This window comes from Penicillium brevicompactum (genome assembly GCF_028827555.1).
Source record: "Penicillium brevicompactum strain IBT 35665 chromosome Unknown utg000001l_segment0_segment0, whole genome shotgun sequence".
Taxonomy (NCBI): Eukaryota; Fungi; Ascomycota; class Eurotiomycetes; order Eurotiales; family Aspergillaceae; genus Penicillium; species Penicillium brevicompactum.
The window spans coordinates 7348145-7372396 of NW_026623203.1; the positions used below are offsets into that span (position 1 = coordinate 7348145).

Here is a 24252-nt window from a genome sequence, read left to right on the forward strand (position 1 = left end):
TCAAAGCGGCGCAAACGCGCCCTCATAGGGAACAGGCCGGTTCTGCTCAGCCCATCGAGCCTCCTCTTCACTCTTCCAAGGCGGCGGAATAAGGCCATTGATTTTCCACAGTCGGCGTTCGGTTTCTGCGACGTGGTATTCCCAGTCATATCCCTTGTCGGCAATGTGGGGCTTCAACACCGCATCAACCGAAGAAGTGAATCGGGTGTAAGTCTCGTTGGTTTCTGGCATTTTGACCGCGATATTCGTGATGACGATCCGGATGAAGGGAGTTCCGTTACTGGGCTCACCTCCTACCAGTATATCTTCTTTTGGCAGAGGGATGAAGTTGACCACAACGTAGAATGGTGGAAGGCCGATCTTGGTATAAATCTTCGTGATATCTTTGGCAAACGAGGATTTAGACTCTTGGTCCTCGTATAAGCCTGCTGGGTGGTAGATCTGCCAAAGTGGCATTGTGCTGGAGAATTTTGAAAGTGGAGAATGGGATTCTGGTCCGCTAAACAGAGTGAGGTTGAGTTGCTGGCGTTGTTAGATGTGATTAACTGGGGATATTCTTCGCCTTAAGTATCAAATCTACGTAGTACAATTGATGATTTATCGTCATGCCTCGGCTTCAAAAAGGGGATTACACTGTTTGATTATTTCATCGCCCGCCTGGGTGTGATGAATAAACCTACGCTCTCACTCCGATTGATCAACATCAACTTATTATAATAGAAGGAGCTGTACGGAGTAGATAGATAAGTTTGTCGATAAATGCGCTTCTTCTTCTACTATTTTTCGCCGTTGGGTTGTCTTGCATTCATCCTCCTTTTCTAATCAAAGTCTACAAAGTCGGAACTCCGAGTCAATTCTAACGTCTTCCTCCGATTCCCATTAGATGTATTCATCCTGAACTGGTTTCTCCAATTCATTGAGCTTTTTGACAGCTCGTAACTCTTCCAATTCAACAAAGCCGAGGTTGATCAACATAGGAACCAACCGCTTGATATGAACAGGAACTTCGGATGATTCATGTGGACTATGAGGAGCTGTCAGCCTATCGTTCCAAACGTGATGAGCGGTACTGGGATTTGCGTACTCTCTCATAGAGCGAGACTTCTGTGTCACCCATCTGTTAACTCCTGCGACACAAGCCATGGCAATTATAAAGGTCAAGGAGGCCCCAGGAACCTGACTTTCGTGGATGGCTATGATGGCAGATAGTGGAATTGCAATAGCATAAGCAGTCTTGGGTGAGGGAGATCGCAGATATGGCGAATAGCTGAAAAAAAAAATGCCCACGCGAGCCCAAATGAAGCTATCCAGAGCGCATATGGATACCTTATGTAGGCATGGTATACTGAAGACATAAGAAGCTAACGATATCACCGGGCGGAGGCAAGCGCCAGTTTGATATGGGGGTCGAGTAGTCTGAGGGTCTCCGCGCTGAAGGGTCTTCACAAGCTCCAAGCTAGTCCAACCCCAAACAAAGCAAGAAAGTACATCGAAGGCATCGGGTAAGATATCGATGGGGCCTTGAGAAAGAAGTTCGCGTAGTCGATACCGGAATACCTCTGTCAGGCCGGTGAAAACGTGAATAAAAAGATAAGCCCGTTGTTTATGAAACTTGCGGTGGTAACCCAAGATTTGATGCCGTGTATGATAGATGGCAATAGAAAGGATGACACAGATGACAAATATCGGTTTTCGTTTTGTTGCAATGTGTGATTTCACGTCGAAATCAAGACCAAACTCAGGGATTCCATATATCATCGTGAGTTATCCCAAAAGCCAATCACTAAATGGTAGGTGGGATACTCGTGTTGCACTTTGATATTGTTCCAAGATATTTGATTGTGACAGACGATCCATAGATGGCGCATGTTAGGAAGTTTATATATGCAGATTTCCAGGAGAAAGAATCTCACCGTCTGCACCCCCTTTCGGGATCTGGACCTGCATCTTGATGCTTTGTGTTCTATCAACAGCAGCTATCCGTATGACGAAAGTACCCGTGAACCTCTAGATACGGCGATCTTTATCCTAAAATCTATCATCGTGCGTCCACCCATCACAATCGTGCAACCCTCTCATCATTTAGTGGAAAGTTGCCATCTTCGATTGAATAAAATCATACATGGCCTTGTGCGACAGGTACAGGACTGTGAAATCGTTGGTGGAATCCAAGTGTGTGTATGCATCAATATGGTCGAGGTAATGATAAATTGCAATAAGATAATTGGCCTAACCTATTTCCTAAATCGCACACGAGCAGCCTTTTGGGAGAACTGACTGTCAAGTTCTGTGCCTAAGGACCTTGGATGACTGATACGGTGAGATGGCGAAAAATTGGGGCTATTAAAAGTTGAATATTGATGGCGAAGTCAGTTTGATTCTAATTTGACAGCACAAGAATCCTCGCTCTCTCTCTCTCTCTCTCTTTCTCCCAGCTGATTCTCATGGAGACAACCTTTATCCTAAGCCTCAAAGCTATAAAGAGTCTAAACATCGTTGAGCCTGTTTCTGGAAGATGAAACAAGGATCGGGTTGAGCTATTTTAGACCGGATACAGATGGACGTACTCCGTACCAAGACATAGCGGTGTTGTCGAGGAAGCAAGGGCTTTCGAATTTGGCCACTGGATCTAGAATCACGGAGCAAGAGTTTGAGCATGTGCTAGATCGAATGGTAGATCATATCTGAAACAGGGTGCCATATGGATGAGCCCCATTGAACACTCGCCAATTGGACTGCAAGTTCGCCCAGGTGTGGGCTTTGGATGTTGTCAGCGTGCCCCTCAGCCACCAAGCCCCATGTCTCTCTGAGGCCCTGGACACAACACTTGTAAAGGATCGCTCAACAGTCTAAGCCAAGTTGGATGTGTAGGTCGTTCAATGTGAGCTTCAGGGCTGATGTGCACATGTACATATTCATGGTCCATAGCGCAAGTGCCAAGTGTTGAGAAAAGCAGAGTCATATATTTTACGCGTACGGAGTATTGCGAAGCACGTCACGACCCTGTTCAACCTCACATAACACTCCCAATGAGACTACATGCACATAGAACACAAATCGAACATCCATTGGACAAGTATAAGGAGTATTCCCTCTAAGATAACATGTTACACCATTGTGCTTTGTAATCGGCGGGCATTGCACGATTTGTGGCCAATTTCCATCTGCATCCTTTGTTTTTTTGTTTTGTTTTGTTTTGTTTTTTTTTTTTTTTTTTGGGTAGGGGTTGGGTTATTTTGGGATTTGTGTCTAAGGCTGTTCTTACTAATTCTGTATTTACTGATTCTGTAGTTGAATTTTGGCTGTAGATTTAGAGATCTTGGGGCTCATTTAAACGTTGCTCTGGTCTAGAATACGACGGAATCGGGGAAATGGTGTTCGCCCCACCCGTGGACGATTTTTCGATTATTCAACATCCCCGGCCGATTAAAGAAACTCGGTATCCGCCTTCAAGTTGATCTGCTTAACGTGCTTTTTACATATATTTGACTTGCTTGGATAATCAAAAAAACAATTCCAAGGTTCCAGACCTCGGCAAGTATGGCAAGCGCAGCTCAGAAACCGACTCGCAAACGGGGCCGTCCTCGGACGGCGACAATCGACGAAGAAGTCCCTGAGGTGGGTCAAGCAGCAACGCCCCTAAGGGCCTAAGCTCACAAGTGATCTACCGGAATACAGAGACGTCGCCAACAGCTTCGCCTCGCCCAGCAAGCTTATCGCAAACGCAAGGAGACCACGATCGGCAACCTTCAAAGCCGCGTACAACAGTTGGAAACTGGCGTCGAGAATCTCAGCGATGCTTTCCTATCTTTCAGTAATCTTCTGTTGGATCAACAGCTCCTTACACAAAACCCGCACGTCGCATCGGCATTACAAGACATAACCCAACAATGTGTCTCGCTTGCGAAGACTGCAAGTGAGGAGTCAAGTGGGGATCTCGCCCGTGTCAACTCCCCCGTCAAAATTGTTGCCACCCTCGACAACCCACCCCCAAGCGCTGTGCCGGATCTGGCCCTTTCAGACAGCTCCACAGACGTCGAAGATGTGGCTCGACCTCATGTCACCAGATGGTCCGAATCACCACCAATTCAAGATCTCTCATCCCTTCCCTTCGGACTTGTTATGACATCACCAACTGTACAGTTTCCCTACTTGACACCGCCACTATCGAGCTCTCCACGGGAACAAGGCCTTCTACCAAGCGATATAGGCGAACAACAACACTGGAACATCGCCCAGCGTATAGTCAAAACTTGCTGTCGACATGGTTACCAGCTACTGGTGGAATCTCCAAGCCACCCCAAAGAACAGCAGATCTTCGGGTCTATGTTGAGTCTATCAGAACGCAATAATCTGATATCGGTATTTCATGCCGTTTGCCAAGATAGAACTGGCAATTTGATTGATTCCAAAGCAAACGTGCTGACTGCTCTCCGGATGAAGCTGGGCGAACTCACGATAGACCAACCTCAAATTTCGCCTAGAATCTGGCAGATCGCGCTTGAATCAGCCTCGGGCGACTGGATGGACGCCAATAGCGTTCGGACATATTTGTACAACAAGCAAATCATAGTTGAAAACTTCAGTGATTCGGCTGGTGGTTTGCTTCCCGATGTCTCATCAATACTTGATATATCTAAATTTATCAAACGTGAGTTTCTCATTGATACACTTGTCCTCATTTGCTAATCATCTCCAGTGATTTCCAACGAGGCCATATGTATTGGCAATGGTCCAGCATTCCGGCGGCAAAGCGTTGAGAAGGCCATTCGGATGTCAACCATTAATACCCCTTGGGACTTGAACGATGTGTATGAATTATGATAAACCTTGGAATATGTATAACCATAATATAATGAAAACAAAATAGAAGATGATTGAATTTCTAGCGCCATGGCATCGTGTAGATATTCAAGTCAGAATATGTTTTTCGTGGCTCCCACGTCAAACCTTGCAACATGAAGTCTGGGTATGGAATTAAGTACAAGACTTCGTTCTCAGCCCGCTTCCGAGGCTTCTACTGCCCTAGAAGTTCTGTTTTCTGGACATGCTTTCGGATGTTTCCTGGAAGGTCTGATCGCGACCATCAATGATGCTTGATCTTTATCAAAGAAACCCAAACAACTCGGAAGGCACTACGATCACACTAGCCACTAGCGCATTACGTGCACCACCCTCCTCGCCAGATCCAGATAGCTACACGATCAATCCCGGAGCCCCGACGGCCTCAGCTGTGAGTCTCGCAAGGGGAACAAAGGGCTGACCGCTTGCGTCTCGCCGGAGAATCTTCACCTCATACACCACTGTTTTTCGACGTTGCGGCCGCCGCGATCGAGTCGTCCGGAACGCAGGCTACGATTCGATGGTCCAGCACAGATAAAAAGCGCCCAAGCGCCCCCTCTTTGCCTCCACTGCAATACCCCTGCTAGAAGCCAACAGGCTAGCAGAGATATCAGAGAATGCGTACAGCAAACTGGTCTCTCCGACGGCCTCCGATGTTGGATCGTTGTGTCTACACTTGCTCTTTCGTTGATGCGATGACAGCCGACATGCCCACCAACGCGAATCGGGTACGCGATGCCACTGGAGAGTAACGGGATGGAGAGAACGCGTGGCCAACAAAAACCAATGCAGACCATCATTACACGGGCCGATCGGCCCTCTGAAGGTCCACGAGTCCAGATTGCCATAGCGATACCGTTAAGCCCACACTCTATTTTGGGTTCAATCTGCACATTTGTGGCGTGCTCCATGCTATCGCGAACTACGCTAGTTGCTGCAGTAGCGGCCTATATGGGATAGGGTGCTTACATGGAAGCGCCAATGGCTTGGAATATGCCATTTCACCTGTTTATCACTCTGAACCGCCCTCGGAAGACGATATCAAAACCGCCTTTCATTGGCAATAGCTCATGTCGCGTCTTATCTACCTCTGGACAAGCAGCCCGGAGTCCAAGGCCGCCGTCGGATTGTGTCAAGCACTCCATTTGCGATGGATATCGGAGACTCGCGCAGCACATATAAGGCAGCTCCTCCTTCAAGCTGTGGATCATGAATTCATTCGATTTCATCGGTGAATCAAGAGAGAACTGAGCCTTCTCTTTCGGCTATTCTTACATCCCCTATATCCAATATGGCACTCTCAGAGAGAGATGATCTTTCTTATGAGGATCGAAGTTTGGATCCCGTTGACGTTGAAAAGCGGCAACCTATTGTCACGCTAAACGAAGAGAATCTACCAGATTTGATGGAGACCCTTCGCGAAACCATCAAAGAGCACGAGTTGGATCCCAATTTCCCGCCTGAGATTCTCAACTCGGCACGTGCCGCTCTACGACAATCGCCGGAAAAACTCCAGGCAGATGATCTTCACTCTATCGTGGCACAGATACAAGTCGAGCGTGATCTCTTGCTGAATGACTCGCCTTATGCCGAAGTTCGCGCCGTCGTCGACAATACAGACGATCCCTCCACGCCAGTCAATACTTTCCGAGCTTGGTTCCTTGGTATTCTGTTCACAATCTTGGGAACCGGAATCGATCAATTCTTCTCTTTGCGCTACCCTGGAATCTATCTCTATACCGTTGTTGCACAACTGCTCTCATACCCATGTGGTCTATTCCTTGCCCGAGTTTTACCCACCACTACTTTCACCATTTTTGGGAAGAACTGCAGCTTCAATCCAGGCCCTTTCAACCAGAAGGAACATATGCTTATCTCTATCATGTCAAATGTTGCATACGGCGGTCTCAATGGAACTGCCTATGTGACTTACATCTTCCAAGTTTTGAAACTGGATATGTTCTATGGAATGAAGGAGCTCGCCGACAGTGCAGGGTTCCAAATCCTACTCACACTCTCAACCCAATTGATAGGGTATGGATGTGCCGGCATCGCCCGCCGGTTTCTGGTGTACCCTCCTGTCATGATGTGGCCGCAAAACCTCGCCCAGATTGCTTTGAACCGAGCTTTACACAACGAAGGCAACTCAGGCTCGGCGAACGGGTGGTCAATCTCTCGCTACCGGTTCTTTCTCTATTGCTTTGGTGGAATGTTCTTCTACTTCTGGTTTCCAGACTACATCTTCCAAGCCATGTCGTATTTCAACTGGATGACTTGGATTGCACCGCAAAATGTCAAGCTTGCCATCATAACCGGATCGATTGGAGGAATGGGCTTCAATCCTCTTCCAACCTTTGATTGGAATATTGTGTCCTACCTGTTCGACCCTATTGTCACCCCGTTCTTCTCTTTGTTGAATAACATCCTCGGAATGGCGTTTATTGGCATAGTAATCATTTTGCCAGTTTACTTCCTCAATGCGTGGAACACTGCCTATCTGCCAATCAACAGCAACGACATCTTCGACAACACTGGAAATGACTACAACGTTAGTCGAATTCTCACGCCAGAGTTCACTCTCGATGTCGAAGCTTATGAAGCTTACAGCCCAGCGTACCTCGGAGCTGCCAATGCAGTCCTCTACTCGGCCTTCTTTGCGATCTACCTGGCAACAATTGTGTATGCAGCACTCTATCATCGAAGGGAGATCATTAGCGGCTTCCGTGCTGTTATCAAGTGGACAAATGCCAGGGATGAGTACAATGATGTTCACAACCGTCTCATGCGCCAATACAAAGAAGCACCGGAGTGGTGGTATCTATCCATTCTTGCTATTGCCTTCGCTATGGGCTGTATCTGTTGCAAAGTCTACGACACTGGTATGCCTATATGGGGAATCGTCATTGGCTTGCTGCTTTGTCTTTTCTTACAGATCCCCATTGGCATAATCATGGGCGTCACAAACGTTGAGGTCACCAACAATGTCATCGCTGAATTCATTGGCGGCTACGCTGTGCCAAATAACCCTGTTGGAAATATGATATTCAAGTCCTATGGCTACATCGCGACGGCTCAATCGATACAATTTGTGGCTGATCTCAAATTGGGTCATTACATGAAGATCCCCCCGCGTACCATGTTCGTTGCGCAGACAATCGCCACTATCCTCGCCGGCTTTGTTGCGATCGGGGTCAATGCTTGGCAGCTTTCTAACATCGATGATGTCTGCTCTGCTCATCAATCTGCAAGCTTTACATGTCCTGGTATATCTAACCTGCCCCAGTGCATCATTGTAATCTTTCAATTCTAACATCATCCCAGGCTCGCACACCTTTTTCACGGCCTCTGTTATCTGGGGAGTCATCGGCCCAGCGCGCATCTATGGTGATAGTGGAATCTACCATCCTCTAGAATGGGGCTTCTTGGTGGGAGCTTTACTTCCTATTCCCTTCTATTTCCTGGCCAAGCGCTATCCCAATTCCTGGATTCGTTATATCCACATCCCAATCGTGCTGAACGGTGCTCTTTCATGGGCCCCGTATAACTTCACCTATGCTTGGCCAGCCCTTGTTGTTGGATTCGGTGTCAACTTCTACGTGAGGCGCCACTACGAAGCATGGTGGCAGAAGTATGCGTATGTTCTGACCTCGTCATTCTCTTGTGGTATTGGTATCGCAGGGCTTGTCATTTTCTTTGCGGTACAATTCAAGGCTGTCAACATTGACTGGTGGGGAAACAATGTGCCGTACATCGGCTGTGACAATGATGGCTGTCCACTTTTACCAATCCCTGAGATTGGGCATTTCTAGATTCTGAATTGGAACATGATGTTTGGAGGTTTGTTCCTTCAACTTCAGTTTTCATGACATGCCCTAGCACCGTGGAAGCCAAATTCGCCCTAACATATAGATTGACTTTCTCCACAATTTTATTGCATACAAGTTAATTTACATACGAGCTGTCAATTATCAATTCTTGAAGAAGTTAATAGTCCCGAGACCTCCACGCCCTTCGAACGGCATGTGGATCTTCGGATAGCATCGCAAGAACCATCATTGGCTCGGCCGTGACTCACCACTTCCTGCAGACCCCCTCATGTTGATATCCGAGGTGTCTTTTTGAGTCATTAGAGTGCTATTCTCGCAGCTTAAATTGAATCGTTTCAGCCATTTGTTCAAGGCTTGAATATCACATTTCCTCGTCATCATGAGCGCGACAGATCAAACAACACCTTTCGGCAAGCCAATGCTCAAGCATTGGATGTTCGATCCAAGCTACAAGAACCTCAATCATGGTTCCTTCGGTGCCCATCCGATTCCTGTCAAGAATGCACAGCGCGCCTATATGGATCTCGCTGACCAGCGACCGGATCCCTATATCCGCTGGTATCACTCAGAGCACTTGATCAAAGCCCGCGATGCTGTCGCAAAGCTGATCAATGCGCAGCGGAGCGAGTGTGTATTCGTCAAGAATGCAACCACAGGTGTAGCGACGGTGCTCTACAACCTGAATTTCCAACCTGGGGAAGCACTCATCTACTTTGAGCCTGTATATGGCGCCGTGGAGAAGGGTCTTGTTTCATTGCAGGAGCACAGTTCTCTGCAAGGGCGTAAGGTCTCATTCCAATTCCCCATTAGCGAAGATGAAATGGAGCGCCGATTCCGCGAGGTCATTCGCCAGACCCGCGAAGAGGGCCTTAAGGTCCGAGCTAGCGTTTTCGATGGCATCGTCAGCAATCCTGGTGTTCGATTCCCCTTTGAGCGAATCACTGCTGTTTGTCGCGAAGAAGGAATTTTGAGCGTCATTGATGCTGCCCACGGTATCGGACAAATTCCTCTTGACATGCAGAAGCTACAGCCTGACTTCTTCGTCTCAAACTGCCACAAGTAAGGATTACTCCCCTACATTACCTTCCTCGTTACTATTTTCCAAAACAACTATTTTGTATAATTGAAGTACTGATTTCGTCAAGATGGCTTTACACACCCCGCAGCTGCGCAATTCTTTACACCCCTCAACGCAACCAGCATATACTGCGCACAACGTTGCCAACATCATGGGGATTCATTCCAAACCCAGAGTCTCCAGAGACCATTGCCTCCGTTCTTTCGGACCCCAATGCCGCGACAACAAAAACACCCTATGAGACCCTATTCGAATTCGTTGCTACCAGCGACGACTCTGCCTACATCTGCGTACCGGCGGCGCTTGAATTCCGCGAGAAAGTCTGTGGCGGCGAGGAAGCCATCATGTCATATTGCCAGCGCGTCGCAAACGAAGGCGCAGATGCCGTTGCCGCTATTCTTGGCACCGAGGTCATGCAAGAGCCCGATTTGAAGCCTGGCCAATCGAGCAACATGCGCAAGTGCGCTATGACCAACGTGCGATTGCCTATTGCTGTTGCCACTGCTGGTCAAGGGGCTGACTCTTTCGAACATACTCCTTTGGTTGTCTTATCTCAGGAAGAGGCCCCTAATGCGTTTTCATGGATCCAGAAAACTCTTACTGACGAATACAGCACATTCCTGCCAGTGTTCCGTCACGGTCCGTGGCTTTGGACCCGTCTGAGTGGTCAGACATACTTGGAGAAAAGCGACTTTGAAGCTGTTGGCGTTATCTTGCGTGATCTTTGTGAGAAGGTTGCGAAGAAAGAGTTCAAAGCCTGATCTGCGCCATATAGAATAGACCTATGAGATACGAAAATACTCAAGAAAGGCAATTCAATCGGAAGTCTGCCCTCTGATACAGAGTCCATGCAGTGAAAAAGAAAAGAAAGCTCCAGTTATAGCCGAATATACTCTATCACGCCATCAAGGCTTGCGGTAACTCCATAGCACATCAGCTGGGTAGAAGCGGGGAATGACCATATATTATATGAGCTTATCCCCAAGGTCCTTTTAATCTATTCGAAACATACCCATCATGTCGGTTGCAAAGGAATTCGAAGCAGCCAATGCCAACTATGTCGCGTCGTTCACTAAAGGCGACCTGCAGCTCCCCCCACAGCGGTACGTTGGTTGTCACTCAAGTCACACATCACACATGCTCTATAGTGTGTATCTAACAATGTTTGATCAGAAAAGTAGCAGTCGTTGCTTGCATGGATGCTCGCCTTGGTGCGTAATTATGGCTTTGCTTGTCTTACTACGAGTGCTCATTGGTATAGATCCCGCTCGCGCCCTCGGCCTCGAAGAAGGCGACGCCCATGTGATTCGCAACGCTGGTGGCAGAGTATCTGATGCTCTGCGTAGCATTATTATTTCGCAGCAGCTTCTTGGCACCCGTGAGATAGTCATTGTACACCACGTGAGTATATTTGATCCCATGTTAGTTAGAATGCTCATGTTAATAATTAATAACCTTTTCTAGACAAACTGTGGCATGCTCACATTCACCGACGATGTGCTGCGCAACAAAGTCCGGGACGAGTTGCACCAGAATGTCGACCATATCGCGTTCTTGCCATTCAACGATCTTGAGAAAAGTGTTCAAGAGGACGTCAAGCTCCTCAAGGAAAGTCCTCTTGTCCTGGACGTTCCTGTTACTGGTTATATTTATGAAGTTGAGACTGGCAAGATTGTCAAGATTGATAGCCAGTAACAGGGAACTTGTGTTGCTGAAATGACATGATCTTATGATAACAAAGTAACGAAGAGATACATGGATCAATATTACTTCCAAGGTTGTGGAATGAAGAAGAGTCTGTTTTTGTGTGTACATCAAACGAACATAATCGTATCAGTTCTAGGGCAAGTGTCACACTGGGGAGTAAGCTAAGCAGCGGTACAATTATAAACAAAATGTGTAAAAAGCCAACTTGGATAATTTTGATTAGACAGAATTGTTGTCCAATCACTAACAACGCAAGCTGGGGACACTAGTTACTTGCATAGGGGGTATGGGGGGAAAGGGAAAAAAAGGACAGAATTCACAAGAGGATAGGCAGTAGTCTCCCCTCGCCGCTAAACCAGAGAGGTTCAAAAAACGCAAGAGGCTTGCCTTGAAAGGAAATGATAGAGGATTCGCTGCGTGCATATCGTGAAAGCATGTTATGGCCGGGTTTAAGAGCTGCTGCTGAATCGGTTCGCAAACCAACTGGGGACCCTTGAACCTTCACCCCGACTGGTTCGTCGTTGGCCAGATTCTCTAGCCTCTTGGTCTGGAGATCGATGTGGGGCGAGGTGGGGTGAAGTTTGGTTCTGTACAGAGGAAGAAGACCGACCACTGCGTGAGGTTCGGGCTGAACTGAGGCGACGGCGAGATGGCTGCTCGGGACTATCCTGGATCACAAGTGGATTCTCACAGGAACCGTCTCCTGATCTTTTGAAGATATTAGTGGACCATCCAGCATTGGGTAATGATGCAAAATTGGTCTATGTACTCACCCAACATTCGCATGAATGCTGCGCCGACAGTGTGGGCAAGTGTTATGCTGTTTGAGCCATGCCTCGATGCAGTCGTAATGAAACCAGTGTGTACAGGGCAGGACGGTAACCTCCGTGCCAAGTTCTACATTATCCATGCAGATCGAGCATTCCGCATTACCTTCGGTGCCCATCATCTCCTTATCAACTTTCTTTCGTGGCAAAGATCGAATGGCAGTTTCGGTTGCTGGTGGCGCTGCAGTTCCAGTATCTCCATTGTTCTCCATTAATCTTGTTATGAGATGGTCAAACTCTTCTTGGGAATATGCAGCATCTGCGCTTCGGGGATGAGACAAGTTCAATATGACTGACAGCATTGAAAGTGGGGTTGGAGGTCCGCGTGTAGGATGCATAGTTCCCAATTCCGCCTGGGCAGCTCTCAATACACTAGCAGGAGATTAGCTTCCAAGTGAGTAACATAGCACACAATAGACTTACTCGTCCAGTGGCCTGGGGTTGTTTCTTGAGCGGGGAGATCCGGTATGGGGAGACATGTTGCCTGGGTGATGCCCAGTTAGGTGGTCATCGTTGAGCCAGTCTGGATCAGTAGAAGAGAGGAAAGGATTCTCCCCAAGCCCCGGCGGCCCTCGGTGTGGTCGCCCCGAAGGCTCCGATAGATTTTGGAATATGGAGTTGATGTTTGACATTAGGAGCGGCATCATAGGGTTGCCATTCGCATGCTGTTGACCAGATGATCGAGTGTTCAGTGTTGCACTGCTGAATTGGAACCTTCCATCGGGAGATGAGTACGTTCTGAAGGAACTGGACTGAGGAGGGGGCCCGAAGAGCCCGGAGGCTGCCCCATTGTCCTCTTCTTCCCAGGCACTGTTATATCCCCACGGGTTGGGGCGTGGCGAATCTGCCAGTCGTGATGGGCGAGGCTCAGGGGACTCGGGGGAATCTCGACCTGTGCAAAGAAAGATATAGTCAGATAAGTGGTCACGTCACGGGTGGGGAGGGAACACTCATACTATTTCCGTGAAGTCGGAGTGACAGACTGGACATTCCAGGCCGTCACCTTTGGGCCAGACCTTGTCGCAGACATAGCAGTGTATGCAGTCGCCGTCCATGACGGGGCGTCTTTTGAATGTGCAGCAGATGTAGTACAAGGCGAATGTTGAGATAGAGGCTGGTCAAGCCGATAAGCGCCAGAGCAGTCACGAGCGGCCTTATCTGCGGGGAGAGTCAAATAGCTTCACGCCCGACGAAGCAAGAGCGAAGTGAAGAGAGACCCGGAGAGATGAAAGAAAAAGAAAGAAGAATGTGAGTGATCGTCAAATGTGAGGGAAAGGGAATTCCAACTCTTATGACGTGAGTCGGCTATCACCTCTTTCGCCTTAAGGCGCTGTCACTGGAGACCGAATAACCTCCACGTTTGCCATGACCAAAATAAAAAACTGCCTTGTCCATGCGTTAGGCAACGCTAATTTACTAGTCTCAGTTCGGAGAATTTGGTTTGAATGTCAGGTAAGGAGGTGCGGAGGGAAAAAGGAGGCTTTCTTGCCAGGTTGACAGCTCACTTAATATGATACACTCGAGTGCTTAATATGCATAATATATGTACGAAAATGGCAACACCATAGCAGCAGCAAGAGGGAGAGAGGTAGACAAAGAAAACGCCCTAGGATGCTAAAAGGAAGAAAGGAATCGCCAATGGCCAATAACACATCCCACACATTATACAACAGTTGGATATACTCCAGGCGCACAGCCCTTGCAGGCGCCAAATGCTGAACGTGTACGGAGTACTCCGTATTTACCGTTTTCTGGTTCCCTTGAGAACCAGGCTACCAATCAAGCCCGCGGCTACGGCCAAACCGCCCACAATTGCGACACCCATCAAGCCTTCCTTAGCGACCTTATCATCGATGAGAGACCCGAGGCTCGCTGCCTGAAGGTTGGCAGGCTCTTTCTCGAGGAGTAGATCATTGTATCGCCGGGCCTCACCGTAGTTCCCTAGCTTGAAGTTGCCAAGGCCCAGGTAATAAAGGCATTCACGTCGTCGCTCTGGTGCATCGCGGAAAATTTCCGAAAGTAAACGGACGCCTTCTTGTTGCTCGGGTCGGAGATTGGATTTGATGAGTCCCTGCAATCGAACATCCTCCGCATAAGCGGAGAGTACCGGTTAGCGTGGGCACCCTGGAGCAAAGCTGGAAAAAACCAAGGAAAAAGCAAAAGACAAGGAGTCATACCCATGCGTAGTTGAACTTTGTCTGGATCCCTACATAGTCACCCTCCTTCTCGTATTGCGATCTCAGAACCTGTAGCTCGGCGGGTTTCAAGGGACTGCGTTGGCAACCATGTCAGCAACTGTAGCGTGGGGTATATGTCGAGAGAAAAAGCTGGAGACCGACCTCTCCGCATCAGCGGCATCTGCAAAAGTAAAGCGAGTCAGTCTTCGGGTACCAGGCACCACTCGAGACAAGCCACCTACAAGGAAGATTGGACATGGTGCGAAATGATATTGATGGTCTTAGCCAGGTAAATTATAGACCTGGGCGTCAAGTTCAGCGCTTCGGTTGGAAATGGTTGTTCGAAAAGCGTGAGGGGCTGTGTTGAGGTGAAGGCAGAATCGAGGACGGAGAAATCACTCGGCAACGTCACTTTGCGGAGGAGCAACACATGTGGCGGTGCATGTGGCTGTTGCTGCCGCAACCCCAAAAAACATCCAACCTTCCAATACATTCAACCCAACCAACACCATGTTGCTCGACGAAGATCCCGGAACTGTATGTGCTTCAGACCGCAACTTTATTGCTCTGGTATTCGAATAATTCACTAACATCCCCAGCTTATCCACCACACAATCGGCAATTTCAACATCCACCCGGATAAACAAGCGGTTACACGCATCAATGACTCTCTCTCCACCCTCCAGCAGTCGCGCGATCTGCGCATTCGCGAGGCTGAATCGGCCATGCGCAAGCTCTCGCGAAACTTGAACTCTTTATCGACCCAACACGAGGAAGCTGTGGCAGTGCACGATTCCGGTAAACACGCGGCGGAGATTGTCGAGTTGGACACCAAAAAGTTCCGCATTGCCAAGGCTGCCTCAGAACTGGAGATTGAAAGCGAAAGATTGGAGAGTGAGCTCGAAATGCTCAAAGAGAGGCTAGCCGATCTCGAGTCCCAGGGCCTCGAGGGCGATGAGACAACCCGGCGCGAGCGCGAGGCGGATGACGCGACAATGTATGTCACTGTTTTCCTATGGCACCCTTTTTCTGGCTGACATTTACATAGTCTGCGGCTCAAAATCTTCCGCTCTTTGGGTGTTGACATCGAGCCCGATGACGCGGGCAATTTCAACCGAGCTGTCATTCGAAACAGTCGGAAGGGTGACGTTCACGTTGTGAACATCGATCCCAAGTTCTCGCGTTTCTTCTATGCAAATTACTTCTGGTCAACGATGCAGGGATGATCATAATGATGGACGATTGTATGGGAGTTTGCTCTCTGGCGTTTCTGGGAGCCAAAATGTGTGTTTTGAGTATTTGTTGGTTTTTCTATACCCTTGGATTATTCTTGTTTGTTATTTGTGCCGCTTTTCTCCATACACATCAACCTGAAAAGTGTGTGGCCATCACTTCTTTGCCACTAGGATATCATGTTCGTCCGATTCAAGGCTGCTGTTGCCGTTCTTGTAGAGCTTGGATGACCCTGGTGCGATCTGCATCCGAAAGTGAACCACGTAATAGCTCGGACGAGACATTCTGTGCGAGCACTCTCTCCGCAGCGTCTAACAATCGGTCTTTATCAGGCTGGGGTGAGCCTATACCCCAAGATGCGACCCATTGCGCCTCAGATTCGGCGAGACCTTGCTCCACTTGATCCATATCAGGAATATCATGACCATCCCAGGTCAGAGCGATCTGCTTGGTAACCGAGTCAGACTCGGCGCCCTCGGCCGCAGTCTCATATCGTGTTTCCACGCCTAGTGGTCTGATTCCGAGCTCCTCCGCACGCGAGTTCCACAGCGCCTGTTTTAAACTTCCATCCCTCTCAATCATCATCCAAAAGACTGGGTACGCACTCCGCGCTAACGCATCACGAACACCTTTAGTTGCCTCGCGCGGACTAACCAACACGCCAACCGTCTGGTCCGTGCGCCATCCGACAGGAGCTTGTCGCAGGGTACCTTCGAGCTCGCGGACGATGTTGGGTCCGATTTTGGTCTTGAGAGATTTGCATTGTACTAGCACGCGCAGAGCGCGCTCGCGCTCGCGCTCTGGTAGATGCCAAGTGCCGACGAGATCGATGCCCGCATCGTCGCGTCCGCCAATGCGATTGAGACTCAGCGCATAGCGCCGGAGGGTCTTGAGGACGGTGTATTCGTAGTGTGTACCGACGTATACTGTGCTTTCTTTTGAGAGTGAGATCTGCTCCGCATAAGAAAGGAATGTTGTCAGATCATTGTGGTTTTGCGAGGGCGGATACGGAGGTGAGGGAAGCTTGAAAAGGCGTCGAGTGAAGGGTGTCAAATCATTATAGATACGAGAACTTGAGAAATAGCGGCCGTGATATTTCAGAGAATGTCCGGCAACAAGGCCATGGCGTAGATGCAACAAGCGCATTGAGTGGTTGTGTAGGAGAAAAGCACAGTTTCACCGCATTGGAGCTCTCCGCATTTGCTCCGCTTTCTTTCAACTTCGCAGGGACATCACCAGCGAACCTTGCGATTCCAGAATTACGTCTCTAAATCTCGGGTCGCCATCATGGCCGATATCCTTACGCAGCTCCAAACATGCCTGGATCAAGTACAGCCCCCCCTCTCAAGACATTTGAAAATCCGCTCATGCGAAGCAGCTTGCAACCCAATTCTACGCAACACTCGGCTACCTCACAACATACCACGACAATGCACCCACGACACCGCCATCGAATGTCCCCAATTCTGCACCGGCACTAGCCAAGATAACAAAGAACTCATCCGCCCCACCAGTTCCAGCAGCTATCGCAAACAAGGCCGGAGGCGCCGCGGCCATCGCAGGTAACGCATCACCTCCACTGGCCCCTCCACAGCAGCCTGGCGCAGCACCGGTGGCAGCAGCAGGCGAGGGTGATGATCCCAACCTTCCGCCTGCACCGGACTCGCCTCGTACATTTGCAAGCCGACAGCGGGAGCTCGCACGCGATTTGATCATCAAGGAGCAGCAGATTGAATACCTCATCTCTGTGCTTCCTGGGATCAGTACATCTGAAGCTGAGCAGGAGAGCAGGATAAGGGAACTGGAGACTGAGCTTCGGGGTGTGGAGACCGAGCGTGCGGAGAAGGTACGTGAGCTGAAGAAGTTGAGGGCCAGACTGGAAAATGTTCTCGGTGCAGTCTCTATGGGCATCCATGGAGATGGACACTCGCAAAAATAAAATCGCATGTGCTTTTGTGGTTGGGTCTGGCGCGCTATTTCTTTCTGTCTTACTTTCATGACATCTAGGCGTTGTGATTGAGGGTTTCTTTTTACGGTATATAACCCTCAGGTGCTACATGATACCATTTTCTTTTCAACTTGTATCACTCGATTGAACCCAATAAAGTTCGCATCCTTTCGGCACTTTCGCCACGTCCCCAACCACTGAAGTCTATAGGACATCACAGGTCGAGGGCTCGATGGCTGCATAAATTTTGTGGTTGGCGGCTTTCAAGATCAGGAAACTGTGCTTGCAGGAAATCCCAGTATCGTCTACAGCAGACTTGTCGATGAGAACTCCATTTCAAAGTTCGTTATTTCACGGCCTAGAGATTTGGCCCTAAGTTGGGATTGTATTGACTAGATATATTCAAAAGGCCCTCTGAGGCTTACGCACTGGCCAACAACCTTGGAAGCCCAATTGCTTTGCACTTCTCAATCAAAAAGAAAGAAAATTGTCGCTGGGTCCTGGAGCCATTTGGATGACAGACCTCGGAATGAAATCTTGCGCATGGGAATTTCACAATCTATGTTTTGTCACATTGTATGTCAGCCGAGTCTGTAGAAGTATATTTCCAAAGTCATGGAGATGTTTGGCACGACCTACTCAGCAAAGCAAGCATTGTGTGCTATCTCGAAGTCTCAGTCAAGTTCAGACTGTGGATCATCGGTCTCGGTCTGGTTCCAAGGTTGTTGGTCCTGATCGCCCGTGTTGTGACATCTTGGCAAAGATGGAGGAGAAGGCGAAGGTGTAGGAGGAGCTCCAGGCCACGTCTGGCACCACAAACGCTTGTACCCAGTAACGCAGCCACTGCCAAATTCTGGACAACAGCTTCCCATGTAAGGGAACGCAGCCCTTTCAAGATTACACAGACGTTTGCAGACGTTGTCTCCTACAGACCACCACATCAAGTATCCCATTTTTGGATGGTGATCATGGAGGGCGACCTCTGTGTGGTTGCGAATGTCATCGTCGACAACACCGCAGGTAGGGCCGACTCCATGCCAGGTACAAGCACCTGCAACGTTGAAGAAGGTGCATCCCCATGCGTCTCCAACTAGGGCGCTAGTGATGGTGAAAAGCGCAAGCCGCATTTTTGATAGGAGAAGGTCAAGAGAACTCGATGAAGAGAGTAATGGTGTTGAATTCCAGTTGTGTGGATATTGTTTGATGGGCAATGGACACCATTCAGGTACAACTAATGGCTTTATGTATCTTCTCTTGATCCATATTGAACACCGTTGCAATAGACTTTGTTGATATCTTCCGTTGTAACCACCCCCACGGGCGAACAAGAGACCAAGGCGAGCGGGGGATCACAAAAGGACATCGTCCAGTGAATTTTGAGTCCTTCACCTATTTCGAGGATGATTGTGTTCCTGTGACTGCAAGGGTGGGGACGGAGATGTTCAAATCGATCATACCGTTGTCATTCAGACATCCTCGGTAGACTTAGGGTTGCCGAAATGTATCACAGATCATCAATGCAGCACGGGCTTTGTGAACAAATGCGGATAGATGGAAGACAATTTCAAAGGAAGAGCCAAGTCTAGACGTCCGGTTACAATATTGTCCGGTATATAATTACTTCATAAGGTTCAGGGCTGAATCTCATGCCCTGATGTGCCTCACGTGTGCAAGGGGCCCGGGAGGTTCATGCATTGTAAGTTCGCGGAAGGGACAGAATACTTTAACTTACCTTGTAGAAGACATCCCAATGGTCAGAACCTGGGAAAGGCGGCGGGATCTAAGTTAAACATGCACCGTGGGTAGATCCACCCGTACAGTACTCCGTACATGATCGCATGATAGTAATTGACTTTGTGATAGAACAATATCAGCCAGTCCTAATAGCGGTGTAGATAAGCTTAGTCTCTATAATGCAAATTGCGCACTAGACAGTTAAGTAACGTGAAGAGCGGTGACCTGGAGATCTAGAAAAGCATGTATGATCAATGCAGATGAGATGTTCTGGCAAACTGGTCTGGAAAAGCAAAGAAATAAGAATAATTGCCCGGTGTAGCTTCTGAAAATAATAACGAAATGGGTAAGAATAGATTAAATAAACGCCATCTTTTTTCCGGGTATCATGAGACGAAAGTATTGAAGAGTCTGGATATCAAATAGAAATTAGGGGATGAACTGGGGGCAGAATCGAATATAGCAGGGGGGTGGGGGAAGGGAATGCAAAGAGCAGAAAAGGAAAAAGCATTGAAAGATTAACCCTTGAAGAGTTGTCGATATTCGCGCATGCGAGCCTCTTGAGCTTCTCTCTTGTCCAATTTTTTGCGGTCCATGGTCATGTCCGCTTCTTGTTGCTTCTTTCGAGCAAGTTCCAGGATCTTTACCTCGATGCTGTCTTTCATGATCAGCTGGATGATCCGAACAGGTCGAGTCTGACCGAGACGGTGAACCCGATCAACTGCCTGAGCAACAGCAGCAGGGTTGTACTGTGGCTCCATGATGAAGACTTGTGACGCAGAAGTCAAATTCAAGCCTACACCACCAGCACCAATAGTTGCCAGCAGGATAGTGATGGAGTCGTTCTTCGCAAACTCTTCGAGCGCCCGGGTGCGCGCTGGGAGAGTCATACTTCCATCAAGCCGAGTGAACCCACTGAGGTTGTTGTTGGTCAAAGCCACTTCAATCAGGTCCAAATGGGATGTCCAGGCCGAAAAAACGACGCTCTTGATTGGTGGCTCCCCAACCAGCTCTTTGCTTTTCTCAACCGTCTCTTGAAGGTAATTGATCAATGCCATGGTCTTGGTGTGCGGACCCTCATAGTCGCCGAAATGTTTGCCTACTTTGCGGGCTTCACGCTCACGCTCCTTTCCGGCCTCATGACTTGCCACACCTTCAGGTGTTATGGCAGAATAGTTCATTGTAGTCCAGCCATCGCAGCTCGGGCACCGAATCTCAGATATGGTCCCAGACTCGAATGCTGAATCGAACGCATCCTTGTAGCCAGAAAAGCAGTTTGGGCAGAACACACACCAACAAGGTAGGAGGAAAGCAATTGGATCCTTTGGGCGCACCTCTCCTGATGATGTCAGTGGTTCTTGTAGTTGTTCACTGCACTGGTGGCATTGAGGAGGAGCTGGGGCTTGTTGCATCAAGTCAAACATGCTGTATGCTTGCTTTTCTGTAGCCGAAGTAGTATCATCTGACTCCCCATCTTCCAAATCGATCGCATCATTTGCCGAGTGTCCCTTAGCTCTTTCCCTATCCGAGGTATCAAGCAGCTCTTTTCCATGAGCACTAACTTGTCGGAGAATCATCATTGCTTTCAGGACGTGATGGTACATCTTGCCCCCCATCTTGACCTTGTTTTGGCCAGCAATGACGTTCATCATTCCCTGTGATTCATTGCGGAAGAAATCATGCAATTGCTTCTCTTTGTCGCTGAAGGGCAATATCACGAATTGTTCGTCACGGGGAGGCAAGTTAATTCGGTCCTTGACACGACGCAGGGTGAATGAGTCAACAATCACACGAAGGTTAGTCAAAGATGGGTTGCCACTCTTCACAGGCCCTGAGATATGTTGAGCAAACGAGCCTCGCTCACTATATGGATATATCTGGAGGAAATTAGTCACGGAGAATAGGTCGTCCATACGGTTTTGTATGGGCGTTCCCGTAACCGACCAACGACGATTGGCATTAAGGCTGATTATTGCTCTTGTTTGTGCTGCATTTCTTTCGCGGATTGTGTGTGCTTCATCAAGAACAATGCGGAACATGTTCATCCGGTTCAAAGGACTGACTCTTCCAGCCTTAGCACCTCGCCCAGAAATCTCGCTGAGAATGGTGCTGTATGTGGTGATCACAATGTCGTATTCGGAAAGCTCATCCAAATCAGTGGTGCGAGTCGGGCCATGGAAGACACAGAGGGAAAGAGTACGCTCTTTGAGATGGTCACGAATTTGGGTGACCCAATTGCTCACCGCACTCAGAGGGGCCACAAGAAGGGTTGTTCGCGTGTTTCGGATTCCCGGGACATCACGAACAAGCTGCGGAGATGGGGCCATTTCCGTCCACTCATTGGCCTGGTCAAGTGATGATGTGATCAAGGAAAGAATACTGAGTGTCTTTCCCAACCCCATCATATCAGCCAACAGGCCACCCAGAGCTTCCTTGGGCTTTTGATCCATGGTGATACCGCTGATAATCTCCTTGTATTGCCTTCGGCCATCCGAACGAATCACCTCTCGCCATAGGGAGTTGTTGTCTTCTTCTCTGGGTCCAAACTTGCGTGGCTGCTCCTTGTCTGTCATGAACCAGAGTGCTTGCTTCTGGTGATGAAGCAGTGGTGTGAGTACACCGTCAGGCTGTTCCATGGTTGGAATGTCCGCTTTTATGAGCTGGTCGAACATTTTCGTGACCGCGTCATTCACCTCTTCGGCAGTCCGAGATTCGTACCTGATGGTTGGGGCGATCCTTTCACGGTTTATGCTAGCGGCAGCGGCAGCGGCAGCTTGTTGGCGTCTGACCTCCGCGTGGGGGTTGAAAGTCGGGGTTCCATTTTCAACAGAGTTCGGTGTACCCAACCAGACATTGCGGAGGGAAAGAAACTTTCCAATAGCGTCTGCTCTTTGTCGTTGTCCATAGACATTGATAGTTGCATGCCAGAAGCCAGAAGTAGGACTCCCAACGACCTCATGTGGTAATTTCCTCCGGATATTCAACCGAGCCGTGACTTCAACAGTGCTCACCACAGCATCGTCAAGGAGCGGACAAAGCCCCTGTGCCGTCTTGGCATCAATTTTGCCGAATTTGTGGCCGTGGGGATCAATTACGTCGATCTGAGTGCTCCCTCGAGGTGCGTTGGCCGGCCGTTGGAGTTCCACTTTGATCGACGGCCAGGTGTTTTCATCAATAACGAATGACGTGTCTGCCGGCTTTGGGACGGAAAATGACTGTACCATGGCACCGTCGATCTTACCATAGCAGACACGCTGGGCGCTGAGATCAGCCGAGCCCGTGCACACGAGCTCGTCGTCGTCGTCGTCCTTGGGCGTGTTGGTATTCTCTACTCATATATGAGCACATGTCAGAAACTCATGCAATGTAATAGACAATGCGTCTCACCTTTTGTCAGATCGACCATATCAGATATGGCAGAGCTTGTACTGGGCTTCTGCTCGCCCTCTTTCATCCACTTTCCCATGCCGTTAGAACTGGAAATTGAGACTGGCGTACTGGCTGAGGATGGCTGTTCATTCTTCGTTTTGATTCGTTTGACAAGTTGTCGCTTGCGTTCCTCGGCCCCATATACGTCTGCAATCATATTGCGTCGGCCGGGACTGCCTTCGTCATCACTAATTTCGTGGTAGCTGCGCTTAGCATCACTCTCGCTCTCATCATCATTGGCGGTGGTAAACTGGAATTCCATGTTTTGGATTGGCTTTGGGACCGAACTTGAAGCCCCAGAGCCGCCAGCGATCGGTGTCCGAGGTTTTGGTTCACGAATTGGCGTGACAGTTGCGGTACCTGCAGGTGCCATTGGCTGCTTTCCTGTATATTCCAAAAGTAAGCCTGGGGACTCTGAATCTTCTGCAAATGTTTTGGCCGTCGAAAGCAAAGGACTTGGGTCAATCGAGTCTTGGGGGGTATAATCCGGTACTGGCTCGGTTGACTCCGCTGACATGGCCATGGTATCAGCCAGCGGCGTAGAAGGTAAAAAGGTCAAATGAGGATCAAAAGTCTCGGGCGATGAGGTTTCAATGGCACTTGGATCATCATCCTTGGCCGCAGAACCAGTAGCAACAGGGACCTGTGTATCCAAGGCTCCAGGATCCATCAGATGAGAGCGCAGCACATGTTCACTAGCCAGGGCAGGTGTATTGGCAGACCCGAGTGGCAAAGGAAGCTGAGAAGTGGCCATTTCACAGGACTCGGCTGGAAGTTTTCCGGTCGATACTGAGGGATCCATTGAAGATTGCGGAGAAGCAGGCGAACGAAGTCCAGGTAGTTCAGGCAAAAGGAGATCAGGAAGACTTGTCGAATTGTCGGGCGGGTCTTTTGGTGGCTCGCCGGCCATAATGATAGGATCCATGGGAGGAAGGTCATGCGAAGGGGAGTGAGAATCGGGATGATTACCATTGCGCTGTGTTTGTCTTCTGGCCCCTTTGGGGTCCAGTAGCATTGCAGGATGTGATTCCATGGTGTCTGAGTCGCTATTCGAAATGTGTGATCAAGTTTGTATAACTTTTGCGGATGGCGTCACTGAAGATCAAGTGATCGCAAGTCAGTTGACGAGGTATGCAAGAAAAGCGATTGCTTGTTTCACTCACGGGTGTGTTTGCGAGAGACCGTTTATATTCGAAGATTGACGGCCTGCGGATTGAGGATCAGAGATCAGAGTATAAGAGGCACTCGCGATGGTGTCAGGTGGTTGTAAATGAGAAGCAGGTGTTCGAAGTTGGAGAGTTTTCCCGCCTGACTTGTTGAAGGTTTGGCTTGTGCTTCCAGATCGATCGGTAAAAATTCTATTTATGATGCAGATCAGGTCGGATGAGTGAATGGTGAACTGAGTGAGTAGTGCTGATGGTTGAATCAACGAGGCGGGCGTCTTCCAGAC

The 24252-nt window shown here is 48.9% G+C and overlaps 12 protein-coding genes across 12 annotated transcripts; 6 read left to right on the forward strand and 6 right to left on the reverse strand.

Moving 5' to 3' along the window:
- On the reverse strand, nucleotides 1–456 carry N7506_002377 (tautomerase family protein; the record flags this gene model as incomplete). The annotated part of the gene is made up of 1 exon (XM_056951673.1): nucleotides 1–456. The coding sequence occupies one exon, from the start codon at nucleotides 454–456 to the stop codon at nucleotides 1–3; it is 456 nt and encodes a 151-aa protein (XP_056817588.1).
- A 423-nt stretch (nucleotides 457–879) lies between these two features.
- On the reverse strand, nucleotides 880–1143 carry N7506_002378 (uncharacterized protein; the record flags this gene model as incomplete). Its single annotated transcript, XM_056951674.1, has 2 exons — nucleotides 880–1024; nucleotides 1085–1143. 2 exons carry the CDS (start codon nucleotides 1141–1143, stop codon nucleotides 880–882), a joined length of 204 nt encoding a protein of 67 aa, XP_056817589.1.
- Nucleotides 1144–3540: 2397 nt separating this feature from the next.
- Nucleotides 3541–4824, forward strand: N7506_002379 (bZIP transcription factor; the record flags this gene model as incomplete). Its single annotated transcript, XM_056951675.1, has 3 exons — nucleotides 3541–3618; nucleotides 3679–4651; nucleotides 4700–4824. The coding sequence occupies 3 exons, from the start codon at nucleotides 3541–3543 to the stop codon at nucleotides 4822–4824; spliced, it is 1176 nt and encodes a 391-aa protein (XP_056817590.1).
- A 1309-nt stretch (nucleotides 4825–6133) lies between these two features.
- On the forward strand, nucleotides 6134–8651 carry N7506_002380 (uncharacterized protein; the record flags this gene model as incomplete). Its single annotated transcript, XM_056951676.1, has 2 exons — nucleotides 6134–8105; nucleotides 8164–8651. 2 exons carry the CDS (start codon nucleotides 6134–6136, stop codon nucleotides 8649–8651), a joined length of 2460 nt encoding a protein of 819 aa, XP_056817591.1.
- A 397-nt stretch (nucleotides 8652–9048) lies between these two features.
- N7506_002381 (putative aminotransferase family protein (LolT)) lies at nucleotides 9049–10508 on the forward strand (the record flags this gene model as incomplete). Its single annotated transcript, XM_056951677.1, has 2 exons — nucleotides 9049–9728; nucleotides 9815–10508. 2 exons carry the CDS (start codon nucleotides 9049–9051, stop codon nucleotides 10506–10508), a joined length of 1374 nt encoding a protein of 457 aa, XP_056817592.1.
- A 460-nt stretch (nucleotides 10509–10968) lies between these two features.
- Nucleotides 10969–11442, forward strand: N7506_002382 (beta-class carbonic anhydrase; the record flags this gene model as incomplete). Its single annotated transcript, XM_056951678.1, has 2 exons — nucleotides 10969–11148; nucleotides 11212–11442. 2 exons carry the CDS (start codon nucleotides 10969–10971, stop codon nucleotides 11440–11442), a joined length of 411 nt encoding a protein of 136 aa, XP_056817593.1.
- A 461-nt stretch (nucleotides 11443–11903) lies between these two features.
- On the reverse strand, nucleotides 11904–13336 carry N7506_002383 (putative RING finger domain protein; the record flags this gene model as incomplete). The annotated part of the gene is made up of 4 exons (XM_056951679.1): nucleotides 11904–12162; nucleotides 12228–12653; nucleotides 12705–13173; nucleotides 13285–13336. The coding sequence occupies 4 exons, from the start codon at nucleotides 13334–13336 to the stop codon at nucleotides 11904–11906; spliced, it is 1206 nt and encodes a 401-aa protein (XP_056817594.1).
- Nucleotides 13337–14968: 1632 nt separating this feature from the next.
- On the forward strand, nucleotides 14969–15684 carry N7506_002384 (kinetochore Spc24 family protein; the record flags this gene model as incomplete). Its single annotated transcript, XM_056951680.1, has 3 exons — nucleotides 14969–14995; nucleotides 15058–15455; nucleotides 15507–15684. The coding sequence occupies 3 exons, from the start codon at nucleotides 14969–14971 to the stop codon at nucleotides 15682–15684; spliced, it is 603 nt and encodes a 200-aa protein (XP_056817595.1).
- Nucleotides 15685–15883: 199 nt separating this feature from the next.
- Nucleotides 15884–16837, reverse strand: N7506_002385 (uncharacterized protein; the record flags this gene model as incomplete). The annotated part of the gene is made up of 1 exon (XM_056951681.1): nucleotides 15884–16837. One exon carries the CDS (start codon nucleotides 16835–16837, stop codon nucleotides 15884–15886), a length of 954 nt encoding a protein of 317 aa, XP_056817596.1.
- A 141-nt stretch (nucleotides 16838–16978) lies between these two features.
- N7506_002386 (med21 domain-containing protein) lies at nucleotides 16979–17630 on the forward strand (the record flags this gene model as incomplete). Its single annotated transcript, XM_056951682.1, has 2 exons — nucleotides 16979–17020; nucleotides 17070–17630. 2 exons carry the CDS (start codon nucleotides 16979–16981, stop codon nucleotides 17628–17630), a joined length of 603 nt encoding a protein of 200 aa, XP_056817597.1.
- Nucleotides 17631–18313: 683 nt separating this feature from the next.
- On the reverse strand, nucleotides 18314–18766 carry N7506_002387 (uncharacterized protein; the record flags this gene model as incomplete). The annotated part of the gene is made up of 1 exon (XM_056951683.1): nucleotides 18314–18766. The coding sequence occupies one exon, from the start codon at nucleotides 18764–18766 to the stop codon at nucleotides 18314–18316; it is 453 nt and encodes a 150-aa protein (XP_056817598.1).
- Nucleotides 18767–19891: 1125 nt separating this feature from the next.
- On the reverse strand, nucleotides 19892–23835 carry N7506_002388 (DEAD/DEAH box helicase; the record flags this gene model as incomplete). The annotated part of the gene is made up of 2 exons (XM_056951684.1): nucleotides 19892–22701; nucleotides 22761–23835. The coding sequence occupies 2 exons, from the start codon at nucleotides 23833–23835 to the stop codon at nucleotides 19892–19894; spliced, it is 3885 nt and encodes a 1294-aa protein (XP_056817599.1).
- Nucleotides 23836–24252: the final 417 nt, after the last annotated feature.